The sequence below is a fragment of the Bacillus rossius genome, chromosome 1 (genome assembly GCF_032445375.1).
Source record: "Bacillus rossius redtenbacheri isolate Brsri chromosome 1, Brsri_v3, whole genome shotgun sequence".
Classification (NCBI taxonomy): Eukaryota; Metazoa; Arthropoda; class Insecta; order Phasmatodea; family Bacillidae; genus Bacillus; species Bacillus rossius.
The window spans coordinates 358,005,438-358,027,555 of NC_086330.1; the positions used below are offsets into that span (position 1 = coordinate 358,005,438).

Sequence of the window (22,118 nt, forward strand, 5' to 3'; positions counted from 1 at the left end):
TCCTTCACAAAAACTCCAACTCCCCTTAATGCTAAGGTCAGAAGTTATTTATATGTATGCAAAATTTCAATACATTGGACCTTGAAAAGTGTATAAAATACTGGAAAGATTTTATTATATAGTTCATTCTTAAAGGTGAAGCTAATAGAAGCATGGTAAAAAGGAGATTTCTGTGCAATTGTGTTAGTCATAACGATAGTGCATTATTAAACAACTATGAAAATTAATATTTACTTCAACAGAAACATCAGGCTTTTTAACTGATACACGAAGCAATCTTACAGTAAAATAGTAATTAGTATGTACATATTCGATAAATGTGCAAAAACGTCATTAATGTATAAAACTGTTACTATCAAGAGATGCAAGATCAAACAAAATGAAATTAATTTTTGTAATTAATTTAGTTCTTTCTTTTTTTGTACACACTTCATATGAAATAAATTACATACATTGAATTTACTACGACAGAAGATAACATTTTTGTAATTTGAGTTATGTTTTGTCGAATTGCTGGCTGATTTCGTGATTTTAGTCACATTTCAGTTTTATCGTTAAGTCACCATATAATCTTGTCCCAAGTCATCACCAATTAATAGACCTGTAAAATTTGCATTACCGTATTTTCTGGGTTAGCCTATGCAAACATATTTATAATCAAGATGATGCCATGTTTACATTTGCTCCCACCCCATTCCACATTCTCTGTGGGTCGCACATGAATTGGTCAGATGTATCGGGTGTCTGTTAAAGAATATCCCAGTTTCAATAGTATATTATAACAGTTTAATTTAGACTATTTACAACAAATCATATATCAAAATAAAGGTAAACTAAACTAGTTTTTCTTGCAAATGTTCAATATTTGCACCTTTAGTTATATCATGGTACACATCCAACCTAAGTCCAATTATTTCCACACATTGGTTAACACGTCTGGAGTAATGGAATCAATAATACCCTTTTCAATTCTGTGTCTCCAATCTGGAAAATCATTATGTAGCGGCAAAACGTAGACTCGATCTTTTATGAACCCCCAAACATGTTACGTCAGGTGAACGTGGAAGTCAGCGATAAAGAGCTCTGTCGTCTCGACCATTACGACCAATCCAACGCATAGGGACTTCGACGTTCAACCACTGTCATACAAAGAGATTCCAATGGGGAGGGGCTCTATCCTGTTGCCAGATAAAGTTTACAGGTTCACCCTCCACTAATTGGGGGAACAGCCACTCTTTTGCGTTGCAAGCGAGAAAACAACAAAGCAGTACTCACGCATGCGCTTATCTAAAACTGTTTGAGTGTGACCTTGAACTAACACACTACAACGGCTACAGTTGATACTTTTAAATTTTATAACTGAGACATTCATTTATGGACATAGTGTATTTTGAAGGTATTTTTCATTGGCTCAGGGCTTGTCAAATAACTTGTGATCCAATGATAAGATCATTAACTTGTACAAACATTTGCAATTAAGACTGTAGGTGGATAATAACGTGAATTTTACAGGTCTCTATAGATTACGTTCAGTTACAAGTACTTTAAATTTGATGAAAAATTTATCCAGCGATTCAGCAAAAAAAAAAGTTCAGCTACTTTAATTCACTTAAACCCACATTCTGCTTTTGATGATGCAAGATACTTAGAAATTGTTCTACCAGACTTGATTCACATTACTGAGGTGATAATCAGTACTCTTACCTGAAAAAGACAAACACCTTGAGTTGGTAATAATAGGTAAGTCATGTACAATGCACATTAATTTCCATTCTAAGAGCATGGTGAGTGCTACAACTGCTATCAAGATAAAACTACTTAATGCAATATATATTATGTATATTTCAAAATATAGTAACAAACTACACATTCCATATTTACAAGACTTCAACAACACTGTCAACTTAAAAATTAATTTAATCACATTACCACCCGTAAGTTGTAAGTTATACTACATCTTAGTAGATTCATTTGACCTTTTACAACCTATAAATAATAAATTTAAAAAATATATATATATAAATAAAACCAAATAAAGTATTCAAATTCAGGACAGCTATATAAGAGATCTCAAATAGTTTTTATGTGATCTAACATCATTACCATAGCTTGCTGCAATACATAATTACTACTCTTCTTATGTGCTCTAAAAACACTTGCATAGTTTCTTTTCTCTCAATACATCTTTTAAATATTTAACAGTACTTTGTTATCCATTTCATACAATTACGATATAATTTAAAACCACCAGCCAATGAATGCACAAGAGGTTTCTATCCACCAAAGTGGCCTTACCTCTTTCTCCAAATTACTACCGTACTTTTCAATAGTGGAACTACAAATGCATTTACTCGATGAGATAAATACAATACACACTTTCTCCACCTGAAAATCAAATGACCAGTTCCTCATTTTATATTGCAGAAAACATTTACTGTACATATAGCAGAATCCCGACTATAAGGGTAATGCACGGTTAAAGCAATCTTTTTTAATAATACAAAAAATCAATTAAGTTAAAAAAAATTTTTATCCCAACTATCTGTATAAGGTTTCAAGTAATTTACAAACAAAAGTTGCAGTACATATCAATAAAACATAACCGTATTATATCACTAAACATAGCCATATTTTAGTCAAGCTGGTTGATCATTTTTAAATTTTCTTGAAAGTCAAGTATCACTCGTTTTCATTTATTGTAAGACATTACTGTCTAAAGAATATAACAACAACAAAATAAAACCTCTGTATTCTGACTGCTGCCTTGAAACTACGTAGGCCAGTTATCGCTCACAAGTCATGGAACAGCCGTGCCGTGCCGTGCCAGCGCTAAACTGAGCGTGGTTCACAAGATAACATGGAACGTAAGCGCGCACGGCTTACAGGGGTGCGTTTATAATTTGCTCTAACAGTTTTGAAGTTCATGATGCATACTAACACTTACCAACTATGCATGCACCATGTTTGGCAGCATTTTTTTTGTCTTGAATCACAGCAATAGTCAATAGATCACAAAAATAAAAATACTCAAAAATTATTTTCGTGTTTATGGTTTATGGAAGTGAAATATCGCACCGTAAAACCGCAAACCGGATAACCTGCACCAGGATAATCGGAAGTCTACTGTACCTGCAAATTGTGAAACCAAATATTTATGTGCTCAAAGAGTATGAACATAAAAGACCAAGAAGACAAGACGATCTACAGTTAAAAGTTATTTTTATGGCTCTTATCACATCTCATCAACAAGGAATCTGCCTTGGTCTCCGAAAACATGGCTTCTAAACTTGTGTGCCTGAGGCACACGGCTGAAGAGTCTTTCACGCCAGCCAACCCATATACAACCAAACATTTCACAGTGCTGATTTTGGGAGGAACAAAAATACTTTAATGTTCACATTCAAACACAAATCAAAATTTTTAAAATGTGAGCGAGTCTTTCAGTGCTTGCAAGTGATGTGTAAACATATAACCATGGTAACGAGCAAATTCATATGTTCTCATGTGCAAATACAAGTATTATATAAAACTCTTTACACAAAATTTAACGTAGAATTCTTTAAAATAATACCGAGCATGATAAATATACGCTAATTGTGTTTTCACTTACATTTTCTTGACGAGAATCACGCATAATTTCCGCACCCACTGCTAGAATTCGCTGCCGGAGCAGCTACGTTGACAATTGAATCATTCAATTTGCACAGTGAAAGGCTAAACTGTATAATATAACAGCTCTGATTAATGCGAAAAAGACTCGCAAAAATACTAAACCCCGGCTTTGGACCTGATTTTCAACAAGGAATATTATTAAAATGCTGCCCAGTTTGTTAAAATTCATTAAACAGTTAATGCTATAAAGTTTCAGTTTGTCTTTATGAACTTTGGTTCGTGCCATCCGCCACAGATGGCAGCACCGTGGTCGTTACACATTTCCATTCCATGCAACTTCCATTCCATGCACAAAATTACACCTACCAAATGCCATACACAGAGAGCTAAAAAGTTTACACATAAAAAAAAATTTAAAACTCTTAATATAATTTAATTATGTATGTGCAGGAATTATAGCAAACTGTAAATGACATAAAAAACTTAGCTTAAAAATGTATACATAATCATACCATCTAAGCACACATGCAGACCCAGCTAATATACAGACTTTAACACTGTACATATTCATAACAATACACTATTGCTTCCAGCTTGTACTCAAGTCATCTGTAGTAAAGGAAAACTTGAGCGTCAGGACATCACATCCAACCCTAAAAATAAAGACTAATTTGCACTAGTGTTGGGCTGATTCCTAAAATATACAGATCCGGTTCCATTTTCGATTCCTAAACTAAAGGTTCGATTCTTGGAATTGATTCCTATTCATTACAATTTTTTAATGATGAAGTTCAACAGAATAATGTACTCAGAAAAAAGGACATTTGAGTTTTTCAAAATGTAATAGCCTTAAATTTTTTTCCTGTGCACAGATTAACATTATGTACAACTTACATAATTTTAAAAAGCATGTTCATTACTCTAAGTTACTGTACCCTAAATTTCTAGCACATATTTGGTAGATTCTAACACATCATTAATATTAAATAATAATGTAAAAGTTAAAAAGGAAACAATTTCAATTCTTTAATGTACTTTTGACATAGAAAAAAGACGTGCATTTCTATGGATTTACATGTAGGATGATTTCAAATAGTTTAATTTTCAAACCGTTTGCAATCCACTCATCTCAATTGCTACAATGAAACACTTCTAAACATGTATCACAATTGAGACTTCAACTATATGTTTATAAAGTTCCAATGTTTGAATTCCAAGTACATACATTAAAACATTACCAACAGTTCTGATTGAAAAAAAATTTATTCAAAGAGAAAACTGACTATTCAATAGTCAAAATTCACAGTCTTGAGATTTTTGTTGAGAAAAACTAGTTTCCGAACTTTCTCATGATTCAACCTATTGCGTTTCTTGTCGCATATTAGCCCTGCTGTACTGAACAAGCGTTCAGAATGAACAGTTGCAGGTGGAATGGCTAGATAGCATTTTGCCAACTTTTTTAGCCTAGGAAAACTTGCTTTTCCCAATAAGTTGGCACATCACACACACTTGATAAAAGAGGTTCATTCAGATAAGTATTCAGTTCATCTTCTGCACTTAAACATTCTTGGCGAACACTGGTTGCATTTCTACTTGGAATGAAGCAAATTCTATGGTTTCAATAGTTTCCATCTGTGATAGCATCATTCAAAACAAAAACTTTAGTCTTGAAACGTGGGTCCAAAATTGTCGCAGTTGCATAGCAATGCTCAAATTCACTGTTACCTAACCTCCGTTCAAGAGATGTAAGTAAGTCAGCTTTCAGACTTTTAAAAGCACCATTTTCTTTCAGTGCAGCCGCAATACTGTTAATAATTGGAATGGTCTCTCCAATATTAACATTTTGGTAGCTGACTGCTAGTGTTGCATTCTCAAATAGGGAGAGCACTTCACTGACTGCTTCAATAAGGGTCCACTGACTAGGGTTGAGATAGATTCCATTGGTTCGGTCCAAGCAAGGAGTGACGAGGGCCAGTGGTTTACGCTGCTCCAGCACTCTATTCAACATGTGGAGGGTGCTATTCCACCTTGTAAGTTCATCTTGAATCATACGCTTTTGTGCCATGTTGAGTGTATCTTGAGCTGTTTTTAGTGGTTTGGTGGCTTTTACTGAGTGCTTAAAATGTCCCATACGACTCCGGCAAATGGCTATCACATTATTCACTTCCTTCTGGTTAAACAGACTATCCTTTATAACAAGCTGCAATGCATGGCACATCTTGGTAACCTGCCTTAATCATGGCTGCACAAAAATTGTGAGCATTGTCACGAACCACAAAACTCAGCTTTTCTGAAAGACCCCATTTACCCAGCGTGTCTGTAAAAAATGCTGCTAAGTTTTTGGCTGTGTGGACCTCATATGAAAATGGGATTACTTCCAAACAAACATGCTGCATTTTGTAGGAGTCATCCGGAAAATGTGCAGTAATGCTCAGGTAGTCATCATTTGCAGTAGATGACCACATATCTGTAGTAATACTAACAGATTCTACAGGCTGCAAAATGTCCATTACTTTCAACTTTACCTTCTCATACATCTCAGGAATAACTTCTTTAGAGAGAGACTTTCTCGTGGGTAACTTATACCTCGGCTCGGCTACAGCCATCAAACGAACAAAACCTTGGTATTCAACCACAGAAAATGGTTGGTTATCCAAACAAATCATCTCAGCAAGTGCTTTGTTTAATACTTCAGCTCTGGGATGATTTGGAGTGAATGGTCTCTTGTTGTCAATGAACTGGCGCAAAGTTACCTGAGTTTTATCAGATGCACTAACCAACTTAAGTTTGAGCGATTCAGTTGGCCCACCTGTAGACACTGATGATGATAGATGATAGGGGATTCGGCTTCTCTTCAACAGTTTTGGTTTTGAAATCTTGCAATTCCTTACCGTGAAATGTTCTGGCATGTTTGTGCAAATTTGAAGTAGATTTGCTTGACCCTCCTCTCGAAATCAATTTCCCACAAAAATTACACCTAGCTTTAACATCATCACTATCATTTACACTAAAAAAGTTCCAAATATAACTTGTTTTTTCCATTATAGTCACACAAAATTAGTTAAGTGTGTATTATTTTGCAAGTATAAACTAAGTTATATAGAAACTTAAAATTCGGGACCAATAAAGTTACAAATACTATTTGTTTTTTCCATTGTCACTTTTAAGTTAGTCAAAACCTTGTACAGCTAGGTTAAGAACTGTATTTTAAAACTTAACTAAATACTGATTCCAAATTGCGTATGTTTAAAATTATAAATACACGTCCACTCATTACAACCGCATATTTACACATTTCAATGTACCGGGGAAAAACTGTGGAAAACGCAGGAAAACGTAAAAACAAAGCAATGTAAAAATTTTTTCTATTATCTCACAAGGATGTAAACAATACGAAGCACATACTATATGTACACCAGACTAAATAACATTTCAGGTAAATATATCAAATAGTCACAAGTTGAAAATCAAATTTCCGGTTTTTGCGTAAGAGACGTGCACGTTTAAGCATCTCAAAAAGTCCACTTTTTACGTGGGAATTTCTTACACAAATATTTTTTTTTACTCTGTGTATATCCGCGTGTTAAAGTTTAATTAACTTCCGATTTGTACCGTAAATAATTCTATAAAACAATTACACTGCTTTCAAAACGGTTGTTTACGTTCAGCAATTTAAAAAATACATTTCTGTTGCAAGCTGCAATGTTTGGAAACTCAGTGCTACCAACAGACGAACCAAAATATTTCTTATGTGGTAAAACGAATGTCACAAACATGGAGACGTTATATTTACAAGAATTTGTTACGTTGCTTTACAGCGTACTTCGTGCATAATACATCAAATATTAAAGGGGAAAAATATAAAACTAAACTGAATTTTCGCATTCATAATCGGAGATTTTCTTCATGGCCGTATTGTTAAGGTGGCACGTGGCACAAAAATAAAGTTTTTTTTTTTACAATCTACAATCGTAAACAAAGCTGCCGTGGCCAAAGAAAAATCAATAAATTTTTATTTGGTAAGTCTGATTAAATAAACTTCATGAAAACTTCCCTTATTAAATCATCAAAAGATTTTTCTATGTTGGGTAGAAAATGTATTTTTCAAGCTTACAAAAACAATGAAAGAATCGGCCACTGTCGATTCCAAAACCATTGTATTCTGAATCCTTCGATCCTTGAGGAATCGATGAAAACTACCGATTCCGGAATCGGAATCGACCCATCACTAATTTGTACAAATGTTGAAAAATCAGAAATTTACATTGGCTGAGCCTGTGGGTTTCAGACATCCAAGGTTGAAGAAATAATAAAAGATGCTTTGATCTGCATTACAATTATCACCATCTTCACGGTAGCATCTGCAGCAGCGAAAACCTGCAATCATAAACAATCCCAAATTTGGCTGGGAATCGAAACAATGATCTCTGGCCCACGCAGACAGACATCCTGGTGCAGTGTAAACTAGTTCTACGATGTGTCTTGCCCATGCGGTCCCCTCACGTTCCGTCACCCACTCTCGGCACAGGGCCACGTCCCAACTGACACACGATGCTGGGCCGTCGCACTAGGACCGGGCCAATCCCTCCACGACCGCGGCGTCGGCCGGGAGGGCCGCGGCGTCGGCCGGGAGGGCCGCGGCGTCGGCCGGGAGGGCCGCGGCGCCCTCCTTGCCGAAGTCGAAAGGGGGCACCTCCACGCCCGACCGGATCACTCGCTCCCGGAGGAGCTCCAGCTGCCGCTCCTTCCCGAGGCGTGCGGCATCTTCACGCACCTTCGCGAGTATCTGCCCCGTCTCGTGGGACTTCTGGTCCAGGTGCTCGCGGGAGAACGTCAGCGACACTCTGCGGACATCCGCAACAACAGTGAAGGTGATAGGGATTTCCCTCTGCAAGGTTGTACGCAAAAAAAAAAAATTATAAGGAATGAGAGACCTGCAATATCAGTGGACTCATAAAACTGTGCTCTTAGTTTGCTATTGTCTCACGCCGGAAGAAGGGGCTTAACCACAAACTTTCGCATTGGCATCAAAAACACTTCAACATGAGTTACAGAATCAGTTTTTAGAGTTAACTTATTGCTAGGGTCAAGATTATACGGTTAATTGTGATAAAACCAAAACAACAGTAGTAAAAAAAAAAACCACATAGCATCGAAATGCAAGTTAATATCCATATAGCACCCAAACGCAAGTTATATCATGGAACTAGGTAGCATTTAATCAAAACTTAATTCAAAACATTAAAAAAAATTACCCCATATTTTAATGCTTGATATTCAAGGAATGTTATTTTTGAACAAAAAATTGTACATACCAAAGTGCATAAATAAGAAAAGAAAATTTTTTTTTTATTGTGCATCTCTTAAATTATTTTATAACCACAAATGCTTGCTTATTTATTTTTTATGTTTCGAATGCCATGTTTCAGACCAATTTATTACAAATTATTTTATCGTAAAAATGGAGCATTTGACTGTACATCTTGGTATGTTGGTAGAAGTTAGTCGCCCTGGCGCCCGGGATTCGTAAAGCCCTGCCTGCGAGGGCAGTACCTGATGGCGACAGCCTGGAGGATGACACCTACGCTGGCCAGCGCGAAACACAGCAACGCAATGGTGGCGTTCGAGACTCGCTTCACACCGGGAATCCCGTAGTAGCCCTCGCTGCCGCGGGCGTTGCCTCTCTTGCCTTCCGAGTCCCAGTTGTATACTTCGTAGTGAACCCTGTTCACAAAGATAAAACTTTACCCTCATGATTTATCCAATCTTACTGTATACATAAAACAAAATTTTTTCCATAAGATGCTAAAGTTTTGGAAAAAAAAAATTATTTGCTTATTCAATCCATGTATTTCTTTATAAATGCAGCACATGGAGACAACTTATACATTAAAAAACATGGGTCACTCTGTGTGTATTCATCTCACTATCTTTTATTTTTACAGTAGACATGTTAATGTGAAAGAAGAATACAAGGATTATCTTGCCAGTCCATCTAAGCACTGTCACGTTAACACAGAGTTAAAAAAAAAAAAAACTATTAATAATAAAGAATAGACATTCACACACTACTGTGATACAAGAAATCCTAAAAATAACAGACTTTCTTTTGGAACTTTAATTATTGTATGTTTGTCAACACAACACACAAATAATTTTCACAAATATGGGAACAAAAAAAAATTCCTAACCTAACAAACTTTACAATTATTATATTTTAACAGCATTTATCATTAACAACACAACCCTATGGTGTTCACTTAACAGATCAGGTAACAACTTTATTGGTCTAATTAATATGATATTTTATTGTGAACATACCTAAAGAGAATTTTGCATTCTACCAAATGTTATGAATAAATACTTCAATCAGTGGTTTTCAAACCTTTTCAAGTCCGGGTGCATTTAAAATCCTACAAATAATTGTAGGCATACCATATTCAAATTTATGAGGAATATGTTACAATAATGAAATCACTGTTTGAGCAAAACCTGTAGTCATTCAATTAACACATTAGAACTATGTGTTAGTGGTATATCAGTAATAAAGTGGTATAATAAAGTAACTAGATGTATTTTTTACATCTGGAAACACCTCTCTCTGGGATACCACAGGGTGCACCTGGAAATCTTCAAGAACGTCAGAACGTTTTCATGAGTTGGGGGGAAAGGGGGGGGGGGGCGAAAAGATGTATCACACTTACCTCAGTCCTAGAGTGGGGGGTCCGGGGACCCTCCCCCGGAAAAATTTGGAATTTTAGATGCAAAATTGTGCTATTTAATGAGTTTCCGAACCAAAATATTAAATATACCATTCCAAGAATTTCATGACGTAGTATGTATTAAATATGGATTAAAATATTGTGGGTAGTGGGTGACAAATAACCTAACCCACGTTTGTAACTACTGGTTGAGAAAAATACTACCAGGACCAAACATTTATTTTGGGAAAAGGAGGGGGGGCGAAATGCTACTCTCCCCCCCCCCCCCCCATGCATAACAGCACGGGGGCGACTCGCCCCTGCTGCCCCCCCTGTTCCGACGTCCCTGAAGAGCGCACACTTTTGTGAACCGCCGCCTTAAAAATTGGTGCCCAACATTTGCGTGGGGCCACATACTTGGCGTAACTGGCGGTATGGTGGTGTTGGTGGTGGTGGTATTGTTGGTGGTGTTGCTGGGGGGGAGTCAGGCTGTTGTCGTACTCCCTCCTCTTGTCGGGACGGCTCAGAACGCTGTAGGCCTCGTTCAGCTTCACAAACTGCGAGTGTCTCCTGGGGTCACCCTGGTTGCCATCCGGGTGGCACTGCGGCAGCACAGGTTCCAAACGGTACCAGAAACAGTTCTCTACCAGGGTTCGGCCGATTCAAACCACAAAATGGTTTAAACTAAAGTGCTCGTGACTAAATTCCATGCGTGGAGCAGTTGCATAAGGTTTTCACACGTTTTTTCAGCATTCACACATGCACACATTCACACACACACACACACACTTGGGTCAATCCATATGAAGTGGTCCAAAAAAAAATTTTATTGGAAGCTTCATCAATTTTAAAAAAATTGATATTTTGAGCCTTGTTAACATTATGTATTGACAATTTAAAACTGACACACTTAATTTTTTATTCTCATTAGTTTGATTATGGCAGCCATTTTTTTGTCATGGGGCGCGACAATTTTTACATTTACAAGGGTTCAGCTACATTGCTATATCTTGGCTCTGGTAGGCCATATCATGATGAAACAAAATCTGAGGGGTTAAGCACATTTTAAGCTACAATTCTGATGACAAACCATTTTTTTAAAATCAATCAATCTTGCCAACTTTAAAGGTTGAACTTGTGCCTTAGAATTGCAAAAATTTGCATTTTCATAAATTTTTTAAGAGTGAAGGCAGTATCTGTTGGGCTTCAAAATATTTATGGATGTGCTTATGTAATAGTAGAGTAAATACAAATTATTTGGAGTGTGAGACTTCAATACTTTTTTTTTTACAATTTTGTAAAAACCAGTTTTTTCAGATTTTTGCTTACTTTACGGCTTAATATCTCTGGTGGGCAGTTATCTAAAAATCTTAAATTTACACACAATTAAGTACTCCATGGTACATAACTCCTGCAAAAATTTAGACTTTGAGATTCAACTGGTTCGGAAGTTACAGCCTTGCCAAACTCGTAATTTTTTTTATTTATTTGCATAAATAAAAGCAACCCTAGTAATTTTATATACGTTCTTAATTATTTTATATATATGCTGTAAGTGCTGTACTAAGTCATAAAAAGTATTACACTAAAGTTTGTTGCCAAAACACATGTATACTATGCACAAAAATATTAATTATAACAGTCATTCTATATCACATTTTTAAACAGACAAATGATTTACGATTTTAATTTGTACCTTATTTCTTATGTTTGTTAAACAGCATTGAAATTTCTTCAGATAATGATGCTGAAATGTTGTGTGAACGTCCAGTTGCTGTGGATAGCTCTGATGGACTGAGCTTCCTCAACACATTCTTAAGCGGCACCCACACTCTGTCTGCACATGACATCTTAAATGATGTTCTAGGTCCCGCTGGGTTGTAAAATTTTACGTAAATATCATTGTTCACAAAATTAACTTCTTCAATGACTCCTAGCCACCACTGTTCGTCATACACACAGGCGATAATGTCATTGTTCCGAAGATTCATGGGGATGGACTTGGTTGAAACTGGAAGATCCTCATACTCTTCTGATTTGGACGTTGCATAGCATCTCATTATAATCTCGGTGAGAGGAACAAAGCGGTGAAATTTTCGTGTTCCAGGGAGCCGTTGGCAGTTGTCGAACCTAGGTTTCAACTCTTCTTGTCGAGCGGTAATTTCCTCTTCTTTAACATATATATATTTGATACCTTTAATAGTCTGTGTACAGTACATATACATATCTTCAGGGGAAAGAATGTGATCCTTGACTGTTCTTTGAAGACTTGCCTTTGTTACTTCCCTTTTTGTTGTTCCTCCAACACCATCACATGCATTTTTTCCATGTGATGTTGCGAAGAAATTCCACTCAGCACTAAGACCGAAATCATTCTTGTGGTGACAGACATTAATTAAATTTTTCTTATTTTTGTACTGACTTGATGATCCATCTGAGAAGTAAATTATATGTTTAACCGAAGGAACAGTGTCTTTTAAGTGTTTCATAAGATGAGATTGAAATGTATGCACTGTTGTTGTGTTATGGTCCAAATGATCACTGATTACACAAACACATTGGGTTAGAAGTTTATCGTTTTCTTTGTAATAATACACAAAAGGATGAACAGTTGCTTGGCGATTTACCCAGTGGTAGCTCTGAATCTCGTCTTGGATAACAAATGTAAAGTTTTCTGCGAAGTCTGCAAGAACAATGCACTCTGTTTCGTTAAGTTTCTCCTTCTTCTCTCTCAAATGCTGACTTTGAATCTTTGATATAAAATGATGAGTTTTAAGTGAATCAAGTTTTTCAATAAGGGACAGAAAGAATTCTTCTTTTGGCTGAATAACAGTTATCATTTCAGCTCTATCTGTTGTGGTCCATTGTTGAAAAATTATGTTGTCTGGGATGGCATCACTTTCTTCAAATTCATCAAACAGAGATACTAGGGCTTCACTTCCTGGACATTTAACACATTTGCCCATCATACACTCGTAACTACTCATATCACAAACGAGTATAGCAAGTAGGTCTTTGTAATCTTTCATAAGCTTTGCACCGTCAACCATTAGCTTAACATTCTGATGATAAGTACAAACACAAACATTGTGTGTTCCCGATGATCCGGCTGTGACACACCACTTAGGTCTGAGTTCAATGAATTTTGATCTTCCAATTCTACAGTCTGGATGTTTAGATTTAAATTCCACAAACAATTCATTCAAATTGCAAAGCACCAGCCTCTTCTGCTTTTGACATTTCATGTTATTTATTTTTACAGATAAACAGTCTTTTTTTCCGGGACAAAGATGACTGTATTCATCACTTTCATAGAATTCACGGACTGTAGTAACCACCTCTGATTGAATGCCAAAACCCTTTTTCTTTCCCAACTCTGGTAGAATGCCCTGATCTTTCACTAGGTCTCTTGTCAGTTTTACCAAACGATCAGATACATTGAACTCTTGAGCTATTCTTAGTCGACTCCATGAATTTGGAAGTAAACTAATTATTTTCACTTTCAATTCTTTTCCTGCAACAGCACATTTATCCTTCAGTTTCTTGATTAATTCGTCAAACTCTTCTACAGACTCTTCACTTGCTTCTCTGTTTTCCATCACTTCATCAAAAGATTCCTCAAGATTTCTTTTCAAAACATTTGAAACTTTACTGATCTTGTCAGCTATTGCTTGTGGTCTTTTATCTAAACCCAATTTCCTTATTTTAGATGCTGGCGAAACCCCTAATTGAGTACATACATTGTCTACTTTTCCCAACTTTTCAATCTCTGTAATAAAGTCTGAATCACATGTGTCCCCTGTTCCATCATTTGCTGTCACAAATATTTTTTTGTAGCATGTAGGACACAAGGACTTACCAGGGACAAGCAGTAAATTGTAGTTGGTTTTTTTATACATGTGTTCAGGAAGTATTTCCCTAAGTCCTTTTGTGATTGCCTTTTTATGTATTTGTAAAGGATCACTGCAATACCGGCCAAATATATGGTGATATTTAATAAGATACTTAATCTCATGGTACTTACATACAGACTTAACATCACTAGAAACTCTGGTAAATATTAGCTGTTGCTGTTCTAAACTAAACACACAGATTTTCTTCAATTCCTGTTGCACTGAACCATAAACACATTTGTGGCATTGTTCATTTGTTAAATGTCCTATTGAACACTCTTTCTCCATACCGAAAAACAAAAAACCTTCATGGAAACACAAACCACCTTTCCTATACCAGAGCTGCTGGCAGACTAACAGGATGGAACAAATACCAGACCATACTAGAGCAAGTCCGTGCCTGTTAAGACCTGCACACTCCAAACAGTGGTAAACATCTCAGGCATATTTTTTTAATGTTCTTAGTCGGAGAACTCTTTTCAATTGCATAGTAAATGCCAATTTTAGGGTATTAAGATTTTTAAAAATATAATTAGAATTTATTATAGTTTCATTGTTGCAAAAAAAAATGCAATTTTACACAAGTTTGGCAAGGCTGTAACTACCGAACCAGTTGAATCTCAAAGTCTAAATTTTTACAGGAGTTATGTACCATGGAGTACTTAATTGTGTGTAAATTTAAGATTTTTAGATAACTGCCCACCAGAGATATTAAGAGGCCACTCCAGTGTTTCAGGGGCACTACGCAACCCGTGTTAACCTCATTAGATTCAATGCTATTTTCATTCTGCTTATAACTAATTAACTAATATAGATTTCGAAATGATGCTTGCTTTATATGTAAGACAACGATGCTCTTATCAAAGCCCCTTTCTTCAAACACGTGCATAAATTATGGTTTTATACTAATCTTTACTAATAGGCATAAGTGTATTTTCTAGGTTTCAACCATAATTTATGCACGTTTTTTAAGAAAGGGGCTTTGATAAGAGCATCGTTGTCTTACATATCAAGCAAGCATCATTTCGAAATCTATATTAGTTAATTAGTTATAAGCAGAATGAAAATAGCATTGAATCTTATGAGGTTAACGCGGGTTGCGTAGTGCCCCTGAAACACTGGAGTGGCCTCTTAAGCCGTAAAGTAAGCAAAAATCTGAAAAAACTGGTTTTTACAAAATTGTAAAAAAAAAAGTATTGAAGTCTCACACTCCAAATAATTTGTATTTACTCTACTATTACATAAGCACATTCATAAATATTTTGAAGCCCAACAGATACTGCCTTCACTCTTAAAAAAATTTATGAAAATGCAAATTTTTGCAATTCTAAGGCACAAGTTCAACCTTTAAAGTTGGCAAGATTGAGTGATGTTAAAAAAATGGTTTGTCATCAGAATTGTAGCTTAAAATGTGCTTAACCCCTCATATTTTGTTTCATCATGATATGGCCTACCAGAGCCAAGATATAGCAATGTAGCTGAACCCTTGTAAATGTAAAAATTGTCACGCCCCATGACAAAAAAATGGCTGCCATAATCAAACTAGTGAGAATAAAAATTTAACTGTGTCAGTTTTAAACTGTCAATACATAATGTTAACAAGGCTCAAATTATGAATTTTTTTAAAAATAGTCGAGCAACCAGAGCTGGACCACTTGATATGGACTGACCCACTTCTGACAGTGACGATCATGAACGCTGAACGGTGTGTTATCTTTGAAAGATTTGTACAATGGGAGTGCATGACTTGATGTAAGTTTTTGGACATACGCCATTGCACCTGTGTTTCCGTACCATGTGCGTGAGGACGGGAGCAGATAGCAGTTCCCGAAACGTCGCTTGTTTCTGTTTTGGTAAAACTATTGTGTTCGTTTCGTCTTTTCGTTTTGTCGTGTTTTTGTCTCGTTTCAACTGTTGTGCTGAATTATTTTGGGTTCAATATTTTTGTGTTGTCATCATTTGTGGGGGTTTTTTATCGTTCTATTCTGTTTTGGAAAACTATTGTGTTTGTTTCGTCTTTTCGTTTTGTTGTGTTTTTGTTTCGTTTTTTGGGTTCAATATTTCTGTGTCGTCATCATTTGTGGGTTTTTTTTCTTTCTCTTAGTACATTTTTCTTTGTTTTTCTTTGTTTGTTGACCATATTCCTGTTACGGAATATGTTGTGGTGTTTATATCCTTGTTGACAACAGCAATTTTTTGCTTAATTTTGTGTTTTTTGTCTTTTCTTGGGTATTTTTATTTATTTATTTCTTTATTTTTTATTTTTTAGTTTTTCTTCAACAGAAAAAGTTTTTGCAATGGCGTATGTCCAAAAACTTACATCAAGCTGAACGGTGTGCCAGCCTCACGTGCCTTGCATTCTTTGCAAAGTGTGCCTCGCACACCATTATTCTTCTCGCATTCAGACACGTGTGTGCGAGTGTCCCGCTCAGTTTTAACTACATTTTAAGGCATCTACCACCACACAAGTGCTAACTGCATTTAAAACTTACAAAACGTCTCGAAAGGCATCTGAACCACAAAATAAATTAAGTAGGTGGTGAGGTCTTTTCACCCTCCATAACAAGTGATTAAAGTTAATTAAATAACAGTAAAACTTATATTACAGATACAAAAATAATTTTTTAAAATGGGTGCATGTACTTATGTATACATGTTAAAAGTTATAGCCTAATTACTTGGTGTAGTAAAAAAATAACTTACTTTAGTTTGACATGCAAATAATTAATAGAAATAAAATAATAAAAGCACTGGAGTGATATTATAAATACTGTTGGTAAAGTATTAGGATGTAATTCAATCAACTCTCAGATTTCAATATTAATATAAACATGTGAATAAAATTATTTAATTCAGTAAAACATCTAGATAAATTTTAATTAATGATTAAAATCAATAAATATGCTGAATGTTCATTATAATTTATTAATTCAAATTTTGTTATTATTAATAATGTAATAATTTATAATGCAAATAAACTATACATACATAAACATAACTTCACAAACACTCACGTGAAAACGACCAGGATACTACTAAACCTTCCACAGACATTCTCTGCCAGCGATAATGGAAACTTACAAGCAACCTGACATCTTTATACATACGAGAATACAACCTCACTTATATGAATACACTGCAAAAGGTTTATGAACATAATTTATATCACTAATATTCACAAAAAATAAATGTTTTTAATGATATTATGTACCTGTATTCAATATCAATTACTTACGTATAAGATTTAAAATAACATTTATAATTGCATTTGCATATAGTTTTTTTTTTCATCCTGTGAAATTTTCTATGCATTGTAAGAATTAACTCTCATCAATTTTTACATAATGCACCTAAAGTATAACGTGAACAACAGTTTTGATATGTTTGCAAAGTTTAAGTAAATAAATCTACAAAGTTTGAATGAAATCTGGCCGTTTAAAGTAGGTCAAAATCGCACCCAAAGGAGTCGGTTACAAACATACAAACAAACATATAAACATACAGGTGAAGCTAATATAAAGCGTGTAAAAATCACATCTGCTTCAGGCCACCATATAGGTACAGTTACTTCCTCAAGGAGGGCAGCTGAATATTTCCTGGACCCAAAGGACTTGTAAAAATTTCTCAGTAAGTCTTACTTGTTTGGAGAGCTTGATGAATGCTTCCCTAATCTCTTTCACTGAACAGTTCTGAGTGAGCTGTAGGGTGTCATAATGGCTATGAGCACACTGGATTCTGTGGATCAAACCAAAAAAAATTGCCAAAATTAGCAACAGCAAGAGCATGCAGGGAAAAGCATGTAATATTACTGAAGTACGAACGTAAGGTCCTGTTATAATGTCAGATAATGGAAACAGTACCAAAAAAAAATTGGTTGTCTGTAAAGTCGGTTTACGAACGATAGTTTAACGTGACGTCATAACAAAACATTGATGAAATGATTGCATACTTTAATGAATAAAATTGAATCATTTTTATTGAATTATCACTATTTTGTATGGATACAAAGGAGTGAAATGAAATATACAATTTAATTGATAAATTTACTTTTTTTTTTGCACTCATTAATTCAAATATGTTTATTACTTTACAAAGAGATTATTTTAACTATAACTTTTATAGCTACATGTTTACTATTTAACTTCTTCCAATCTGTGTTATTCTGTTAAGGATAGGACGATGATAGGAAAAGTATGAAACAAATGGGAGTGTTTCAAGTTTAATGTGCCTCGAAAAAGTCAAATTGATGGTTGTTCCAATTGAGTGGAAAAGAGATAGATGCGGCACAAGCGTACAATGAGCGTAACGGGACACAGCATAACGGGACAAAGTGCGTTAAGGGACACTTTTTCGTGCGTGCAGCCGGCGTTAATCGATTTATTAGACGTCACGTCAAAAAAAAAAGTTCATTTTACCATAACAGCAATCGCTACACGTTAGGTATGTAATAAATACTGTACAAGTGTCTGGGGTGGACAATGAAAAAAGAACAAAGTTTTTAAAATATGTATACAAAGAAAAATTTAAATTAGAAATGAACTGATGTGAGGAATGAAGAAGTAATAAGAAGGGTCAGAAAAGAAAGAAAAATTAATGGAAGAGTAAACACTAGTGGCTGAGAAGCATCTTGAGAAGAAACTGTGGTAATTTTCTTCTGTCACTGCTTTTCCGAAAATTAATATGTAATACAATTCAGAAAATGCTTTTTTCCATAAACTAGAAATGTTCTTGTATTTACCTTGAAAACAAAGTTTTTATATTCCAACTGGTTTCTGAGAAATCACAATTTATAGCTTACATTATATAATACCTATGCATTGATGCAGCTGTTTCATTTTTTTTTACGTTCTTATACTTTGAGAACAACAGATTCCCAACAGTCCATTCGAGACCATGTTTGTGCACATTCTGTAAAATACTACAAATTAGTTACATCGTGAGAATGGTCATTAGGGTTAGGTTTGCTCCATTAAAAATACTTCAATATATTGTGGGCAGTTAGGTTAGTATGGCTACATTTAAAATACTGTACAATATTTTTAATGAATGCTTAGAAATTACAACGTAGCATAGCAACCAGTTCACATACGTCCATTCTGAGGCCCGAATAGTTACGAATTTCACCAAAGGTTACCAAAGTTTGCAGCTCGCACAATCAACTCAGTAGCACATGTTACAGGATAAATACGCTATTGAAAGCTGAGCATGTCATCTTTCATCTTTCACAGACTCATGTGAATGATAAATAGAGAATAGTCAAGCAATATTAAAAATACTTTTAAAAAGTGTAGACGGTTGATTGATTGGTAATTCCTAAGCAGCCATGAAAAATATTTAACAGTATTTTTAGTATTTTCCAAATTTTATTATTTTATTTACGGAAAAGCAGCGACTCGAGAATTTTACAGTTATAAAATCTTAAAGACACTTAAGTGGACAGATATGTTAGTAAGGATGTATCAGGTAATGAGTGAGGGCTGTATTAGAAAAAGGGGGGGGGGGATGTTAGGGCTCAGGATAAAGAGAAGGGAGCTTAGGAGCATGAGGGAGAACTCCAGAGATGTTTTTCAGAGTGGAGGAAAGGGTAAAATCTAATTTATTATAAGACCAATCAATGAATGGAATAGTTTGGATGAGGATTGTCTGTCAGCAAAGACGGTGGAAAGTAGGGTGAATACTTCCAGCCCTGTGTATGCCCATCAACAGCAGAATTCGATAATAAAATTACACTAACATGACAACGTTCTCATTTATTACCTTGCTAGGTGAACATTCCTCACATAATTTTGCTGAACAATATTCGCAAACAATTTTTTAACAGGCGTAGAAATAAACATAACTAAATTACTTTAAAATAAAACTAACATTAAGAAAAGTAACAGTTACATAATTACAAAAAATAAACTGTACAAGTCGTATTTCGGTTGTCTAACAGCTGACACTTCATTATACCACGTGAGTAAGTCAAAATATTTACATTTTACAGGTTAACAACCATAATAAAAAGCAGACAGAACTGATTTAATGTTTCTTTCACCAACTCGGAGCAGTCGGTGCAGTGTAGTGCAACTTCAAAGCGAAATATTTGCGCAATAATACCAATTTCTAGGAATAGTCAAAAATAAAAATTAATTTAGGGGATTAGTTTCTCTGTTTTATGAGCAGTAGTAAACATAATTTATATTTATTTTCTGAAATAGTCTATATCCCGAAACCATTACAATATTGATGTCACAAACATCTGGAAGGGCAGGGCTCACATTACCAGATTACCAGCCCTACATTCTTACTAGACAAGCAGGGGAATATAGGGGTTTTGGGCAGGGAACCTTAATGCTTGTTTTGCACAAAATTCGTATCCTAATAAAACTAACTTTCGGTCGGGAATCTTATTATATGCTACAGCCCTATCTATTCTAGTCTATAACACTATACCGAATGTATATTACGTATGGCATAGTATTTTATACCACAAATGTACCCGTTGGCAGACACAGGAAACTTTTATGAGGAGGGGGAAATTGGGAAAAAAAAATAATATTTTAACATATATATTTAAAAAAATATACCATAGGCGATGTGGCTGCTCATACAACAAAACACTGTCTTCTCCGATAGGTAGTTTTCAAGTTTTTTTAAATAACTTTGAGGGGGAATCTATCCATCCCTCCCCCCTTCAGATTCAGCAACCGATTCCATTCCATTTAGTATATTTTGCTATACCACTTTTGTATAATTTTATTGTTTAGAAATGTTCAACTATGCTTTAAATGTCCCAGTGTAGGTATTGTATTATATCTTACAATACTGTAAACTATTTTTTTTTTAATGTTTATTTAAGTTTAACATGTTGTTAACAGCAAGATCTTTTATGATGGTCGTGAACATGATTACAATGTAAGAAAATTGTGTTAGGAAACTAAGAAACCATCCCAAAAGCTGCGGTCCAAGACTTTGCGGGGCCCTGGGCCATTTACTTTTATGAGGGCATTATATTTTGAAGAAGGGAATAAACTGATGCCACTCCCGCTGCCTGTTTTAGTTTTTTAATTAAATATTAACGTTGTAAAAGATCTCAGGGGTTTTAACGGCGGTTCGGCCTCGTGGCTGCAGGCAGGAGCGCGTCTCGGTTCGGAAATTACCTGGGCTGTTCAGGCCACCCAGGACGCCTTGTAAATGAATGGTAAACGAGTTACAGGACACTGCACTTTATTCAGTATTGATACACTCATTCGTCCCGATACTGGCCGCGTCCGTTGTCGGACCGCTATGACACGCGTATCTCTATACGTGACGGTGTGCGCGACCAAGATAGATTGCAAAGTTAAATCGACAAGCTGAAACAGTGGATTCTCGTCCCTATGAAAGGTTTGGCAGATAAACACGAAACTGGTATTGCCACAACTTAGGCTGGCTGGCAAATACGTAGAAAAGTTCCTATGTTCAGGATTGTTTGCAGTCTAGCCTGCTACGAAATATTAACGTCTCTGAAATTACATGGACACGCCAGCTGGAGACGTACACGTAAAAGTCTCTTGGAAATGAAAGTTATTTTAATAAAACACACGTTACAAATTACACGTTTAGAATGATGATAATTAAAAGGCAAAAGTTAGTCAGTATTATTCTCAACACTTATCACGGAGGATCTACGAAGATGACGATTAATTGGCTAATGAGCCGAAAATTGCGTACCACTACTACGCGGTCCTTAAACTGGACATGGAATTATGTATGAAAATAAAGTTCCCTGATGGGAAGAATTTAATAAGTTAAGGGTCGCACGAAATATCGTGCGACTGGGTTGGGGTCGGCGCCGAGCTGATTAAAAGATTTACAAAACTTACACTATTGCTGAAATGTTGAAGAGATGCTAAAGCTGATGGCCCGACGTTCGCGGAGTGCCGGACCC

At 35.5% G+C, this 22,118-nt stretch overlaps 1 protein-coding gene across 1 annotated transcript; it reads right to left on the minus strand.

The window, feature by feature from the left end:
* Positions 1–381: 381 nt before the first annotated feature.
* Positions 382–20,214, minus strand: LOC134528284 (dnaJ-like protein 60). The gene is made up of 5 exons (XM_063361779.1): positions 19,964–20,214; positions 17,845–17,941; positions 10,731–10,915; positions 9,166–9,336; positions 382–8,456 (listed from the first exon to the last, which is right to left on the minus strand). Exons 1-5 carry the CDS (start codon positions 20,041–20,043, stop codon positions 8,180–8,182), a joined length of 810 nt encoding a protein of 269 aa, XP_063217849.1. The 5' UTR covers positions 20,044–20,214; the 3' UTR covers positions 382–8,179.
* Positions 20,215–22,118: the final 1,904 nt, after the last annotated feature.